The 6,263-nt window shown below is 50.9% G+C and overlaps 1 protein-coding gene across 1 annotated transcript in view; it reads right to left on the reverse strand.

Moving 5' to 3' along the window:
• The window catches only part of LOC126335319 (signal recognition particle subunit SRP68), a 68,413-nt gene extending 67,324 nt beyond the window's left edge, over positions 1-1,089 (reverse strand). Inside the window, exon 1 of the mRNA XM_049998476.1 lies at positions 545-1,089. Within this exon, the coding sequence (XP_049854433.1) occupies positions 545-659 (115 nt within the window). The 5' untranslated portion in view covers positions 660-1,089. The remainder of the gene's footprint in view (positions 1-544) is intronic.
• Positions 1,090-6,263: the final 5,174 nt, after the last annotated feature.

A 6,263-nucleotide genomic window follows, 5' to 3' on the forward strand; every position in this document is an offset into this window, starting at 1 on the left:
TATAAGCAACTGATTGGATTGTATGTTCTGTCACTCCAGGAACAAATTCTGTACACACTGGATGAAGGTGTCGCGAACATAAAATGAGAACATAAATCCTGCTTCATTCTTTCTTGTTTGCTATTTCCGACCTCATTCACAGTGTGAAAACTCATGAATCTTTGATAACAATCCGAATGACAAACACCACCAGGCATACAAGATGTGGATTTTCCACTCTGGGAGGCAGAAACACTTGCTTGTATTTATATCTGTTAACAGGTTTGGATTGTTTAGGGCGCTTCATGTTCCACTACACTAGCCAAATACATGTTCAGTGTTAGGCACTCATATCAGGATATACTTTTAAAAAATCGATAATGCCCGACAGAAATACGTAACAACACAAGTACATGAACGTATCTGTTTTCTGTTCTCCAATGCATGCACTCATTAACGTTGACACTTATATGTTTACATGGGACAGAAGAGGTTATGGATCCATATGGCATACGTAAACATAAACAAACGAAAACCATCTACATGACGACATTTTTAAGGATACTTTCCAGGGTAAATAACTTGCCGTCTCCATCAATATTACTCTCAACAATTTCATCTGGCAAATCAGTTTTATTATCAGATACTTCCTCTTCTTGAGCCACCATCGTCGTCACCATGTCTAAGTTCTTTGCATACTATAATTCTACTTCTCTCTCCCAGTCATTACTGACGCTCTTTGGCGCTATTCTCATGTAGAAAAAATCAGCGACTTCAATTTTCGTCACTATGCTCTATAAAGTTACAAAAAAAAGTTATAATCACTAGTACGAGATCCACCTTCAACTAATGTGGTTGTTCCAGTGTCTATTAGGATCGGATAAATATTAGTACTAACGGGCAGATGACTGTGAATACATTGCTGAATATCTCATGCGTCCTAATGACACAGTTTCAATCTACTACCAGTCTGTAGGTCTAGATAAGAAATTTCAGCAAGAAGTGGGTTCGCCTCCGAAAGAATATTTCAGTGTAAATTCAGAACATTAACTCGTAATAGCGGGAGGTCGTGATTGGTCTTGTGTCTTCATGGCGAAAGACGCCCAGGATATCGTAAAGTTAAAATTCATTAAAAACAAAAAAAATGAAACCCCGATCGACCATAAGCGTTGGCAAAGACGTTAATTATGAATGCGCGGTAAGGCGTAGACAAATGAAAAAAAAAAAAAATATTCATTTTTCTTTATGCATGATTTCGTTTCTCATTCTCTTCCATGTAGCAGTTTCTGTTAAGATGTGCGGCTCGGATTATGACGTGCTACGAATGTTTTGTGTCATGTATGATGCGAAATAAGAGAAGATTTGATATAAGTATGAAGCATTTTTTATTGAAGTGAAGTGATACCAAGTAAGGAGGACTTTCTTATTTTTGACACACACTGGTGCCCTTGAAGTCTGCTGCCTGCATCTACAATTGAAATGTAAGAAAAGAAGTCCGATTAGCCAAAAATCACACAAGCATCACATTTCTAATAATGCAATTGTAGTATACTTTAAATTAATTTTTTCCATTCATATATTTTTTTCTTATAATACAATTGGCGACCTGAGTGTCAGGACTTCAGGGCACTAGTTGAGAGAAGGGTTTGTTAACTATTGTTATAGTAAGAAATTTCTATGACATTGTTATTAGTCATAAAAACTAATTGGTCGGTATTTTCTGTTTGCAACAGGGAGCAAATGATGCAAAAAGGCAAAACTTGAGGAGAAAATTTTAGAAAGGAATAAGAACTGGATCCAGACCACGTAAAATTTTCTATAGTAAGCTGCTTTCTTTGGCGTATCAAAGGTAGGACAGGAATAGATGTTAAACAGGCTTTGACATCACGTATACTAAAATTATCAAGTGTAATAATTAGCATACGAAATTTTAACATTTTTGTGAAATTTTTATTTTTGCATATTCATACAACATGGCAGAAAAATATATGTCCATTATTGAGAGCAATAGCGAAAAAGCAATCAGTCAGATAGCGTAGAATTGCGCAATCGAACAATTGGAGTTCAGGGGCCATGCATGCCTGCCTACTGCAGAAAGTTTAAATGGGTCAGATATGAGTGTCGCAGGTGTGACAAATGATAGCGACATTCCACAGTACAATAACCTTGACAAAATAATGTTTACATTTTACAAGACAATGTCGCGCATCTCCCAAAGCGAAATACCGCGCATGAATGAAATACTAGAGAGCGATACCAATATGAAACTTGACAACATGTTACAAACACCACTTGGTCTCAACACAAACATTAACTTCGAAAGTACAGCTGACAGCAACCACAGTATGCAACTGAAGCACTGCTATGGCAGTTATAATCTACATAAACACGATATTTGATTATATGAAACACAATATGAACAGCAATTTCCGTGACATAGTCCGCCTCCATAGCGCAGCGGTAGCGTTATCACCTACCACACAAGGGGACATGGTTTCGATTCCTGTCAGGGAACTAGGTGTTGTGTGTTTTTCATCATCATTGACAAGCAAATCGCCGAAGTGGCGTTGACTAAAAAGACTTGCAATACTGTGGCCAAATCCTGAAGGGGATATCCTGGCCAATAAACGCTATACGATCACTTCATTTTTCAGTGATATGAAACAAGATACAAATACCAAAATTGATAATTTGACACATAATCTGAACACCGTCACACTAAATACAACGAAACAAGAACAAAAACAATTATTCAAGGATTCTTGAGTATCTCCCGGCGTATTTGATAATCAAAATATCCACGGGTGTACTGCCGGTCTATAGTGTCCAACGGGCACAATATTTCGGCGATCAAACATGTCGTCATCATCAGGTGAACTGACGGACTGAGCTCCTGTGAACGTGCCGGCACGGAGATCCGTACGCTATGGCTGCTCAGGGGGAACTGGGTTCGGTCGTCGTCGTGCGTGACATCTCGTGCATTCACTGCACGTTTTGGGCAGGTTAAGCAGGGCCTGCTGTTCCTGCGTCAGAGATCGCAATTTGTCGTTGTGGTCCTCACGTTTTGTTCGTCTTCACGTCTTCACGCTTCGTAATTTTTCTTCTCTTGCTGCTTGGATTACTCCAGCAGCAGGTCTGGCCATCTGGTCGCTGGGCGCCAGTGGGGTTGGTTTCCCAGCCCCCTGACCAGCGGGTTTTCGGAGGTCCTCGTCAACTCATAAAATGGTGTAGCGAGCGCGCGGAAGCGGCGCTCCAACATCTGGACTCCAGCGGCGTCGTGCAGCCTGCGTGTGCCGTAGTCCCTCGGCAGGTGTAGAGCCAGCCGAAGGGCTTTATTCTGCACACGCTGCAGCGTCTGGATGTGCATTTCTGCCGCGTTTCCCCACACCACGGCCGCGTACTCTAGCACTGGCCTGATGAGTGCTAGGTACAGCGAGAGGCCGCAGTGGGGGGGGGGGGGGGGGGGGCAGTGTCGTCGTTGGGTTGAGGAGCGGGTACAGCAGGCGCAACCTGCCGAGCGCTCGGCCCCTCAGCTCCCGGATGTGTGGACCCCACGTCAGGCGTCGATCGAGGGTGACGCCGAGGTATTTTCCTGTGCGCGACCACGGGATGGGGCCTCCCATGATCCGCACTTGCAGCAGCGCGTCGGGAATGCGGCGGCGCGTGAATATCACCGCCTGGCTTTTCCCGGCGTTGAACTTGAGCCGCCATTTGGTGGCCCAGGCTCCAATCTCGTTGCAGGAGAGCTGCAGCCGGCGGCGCATTAGCTGCGCGTCCTTGCTGCGAGTGTAGATGGCGGTGTCGTCCGCGTAGAGCGCCAGGTGCACCCTCGGCGTCGTCTTTGGCACGTCGGCGGTGTACAGAGAGTACAGCAGTGGGCCAAGCACGGACCCCTGCGGTACTCCTGCTCGGATGTGGCGCGCCGTTGACACGCCACCGTAAGCGCGCACATGGAAGGTGCGCCCGCGCAGGTACGACTGGAGAAGGCGGACGTGCGACACAGGAACCCCCTGTACCAGCAGCTTGTACAGGAGGCCGTCGTGCCACATGCTATCGAAGGCCCTAGAAACATCAAGGAAAACCGCCCCGAGGTACTCGCGATGTTCCAGGGCCCCCATTGCCTGCTCCACCAGTCGTAGTAGCTGATGCTGCGTAGCATGACCGCGGCGGAATCCGAACTGCTCGTCAGGAAGCAGGCCTTCTTCACTGACGTGGCGCTGCAGTCGGATCGAGTAAATCCTCTCGAAGGTTTTCGAGAGGGAAGGCAGGAGGCTTATTGGGCGATAGCTTTGCGCCAGCCTAGGATCTTTGCCAGCCTTCGGGATGGCGACCACCTCTGCGTGTTTCCACGCAGCAGGGTAGACGCCAGTGCGAAGGATGGAGTTGAATATCGCTGTGACGACACGCACTGCTTCCGGCGGCAGCTTCTTCAGCAGTGCGTTACCCATCTTGTCACATCCCCCTGCCTTCCTGGGCTGCAGGAAGTTGAGGTGATGTTGGACCTCTTCTTCTGTTGTCTCTGTGAGGATGTCGTCCTCTTCCTGCTGGGTCAGGTACAGTGGGAGGCGCTCGTCCACCTCGCGGATCATGTCGTCATCGACGACGTCGTCCACCGGTGTAAAGTTTTCCGCGAAGGCGTCCGCAAGGACGCTCGCCTTGGCATCTGGTTCCGCGACGACGTCTCTGCCAACTTGCAGCGGCGGGATGCGTTGGCCCTTCCTCAGGAAGCTCTTAGTTACGGCCCAGGCGCTTCCGTCATCGATTCTGAGCGTGGCTATTTTGCCAGCCCAGTCCCGATTTCGGTGGTGGCTGACGGCCGCCGATATCTCGCGGCGCAGGCGATTTAGCAGGCGTTTGGTGGCGGGGCTTCTCGTGATCTGCCACTCACGGAAGACCCGGTTCTTCTCACGGATGGACATCAAGATATCCGGCGGAAGCTGCTTGGATTTATCCATCGGCTTCCTTGGTCGCTGTGGCGCCGCCGCATCTGCCGCCGTGAGTGTGTAGTGGGTGAACGCAGCTAGCGCGGCGTCCACCCCCTCCACGTCCGGATCGGGTGTGGCGGTGACCGTCTCTGCTAGGTGCTGTTGGAAGTGCGCCCAATTGGTGTTGAGGCGGGCGCTGCGGTGCTCAGGTGGGGCCATCCCGTCTGTGTCCATGTCAAAGATCACTGGCAGGTGATCTGAGGACAGGGCACAGCGCGTGGTCGCGATCGCGTTGTGAGCTGCCCCTTTCACGATCGCGATGTCTAGAACATCGGGACGGCCACGCTTCGGGTAGTGCGTGGGGTCGAAGGGACCCAGCACTATGGCGTCGTGGAGGTTTGCGACCCGGAGTAGTCGTCTGCCGCTGATGGTGGTGACCCTGGAGTTCCACTCCGGGTGTTTAGCATTGAGATCGCCGCCGATGAAGAGGTGCCCGCGCATCGACAGCAGCGTCTCGATGTCCCTGGATTGCAGGTGTCCCGACGGTTGTCGGTACGCTGCCACGAACGTGACGTGGCCTGCGGAAGTGCAGACGACGACGCCCGTGGTTTCCAGAGTCGGCGTCTCTGGGAGTAGAACCTGGTGATGGCGCAACGACGTTTTGACGTACACCGCCGTTCCGCCTCCATGGGTTGCCCGGTCCGTGCGGTAGCAGCGGAAATTTGCAGCCCTCACGTCCACGCCTGGCTTCAGCCAGGTCTCGGTGACGAGGCAAACGTCCACGTGCTCATCACGCAGGAACTGGCGGAATTCTCCCGCTTGGGTTCTGATGCTGTTCGCATTCCACACACAAACGGTTAGGCCCTGGATGTGCCTATCCATGTTTGGGTGTGGGGACAGCTGGTGTGGTGATAGCCTGAACGACCGACTGCACTGCAGACGCAATCATCTGCGGAAGTTGTGTCAGGAACAGCTTGAAGTCCTCCCTCATGGCCCTGACTTCTTCCGCGACACTCGCTGCAGGAGTCCTGTCAGTGCCTGGGGGTGGTGCCGCTGCCTGGTCTCGAACAGCAGGCTGTGGAGCTGGCGTCTCGCGGGCAGGACGCTCCCTCCGCCGACCGCGCCGGCGGCCGCCCCTCGCTGTTGCAGGCTGCTCTCTCGGCGGGCCGCGCCCGTGAGCGACTACCGCCTCTGGAGCAGGCTCGGACTGGTTGCCACGCCCCCGTTCGACGGCGGCGTCGGCAGGACGCTGCTCAGTTGACTTGGCGGGTGCCTTGTCAGTGGCAGCGTTTGCGTAACTTCTCCCGGACTGCACCCGCGCGGAGTGCGCCGGTTGTCCTCGTTGTTTTGCGGTGGCAC

This window comes from Schistocerca gregaria, chromosome 2 (genome assembly GCF_023897955.1).
Source record: "Schistocerca gregaria isolate iqSchGreg1 chromosome 2, iqSchGreg1.2, whole genome shotgun sequence".
NCBI lineage: Eukaryota > Metazoa > Arthropoda > Insecta > Orthoptera > Acrididae > Schistocerca > Schistocerca gregaria.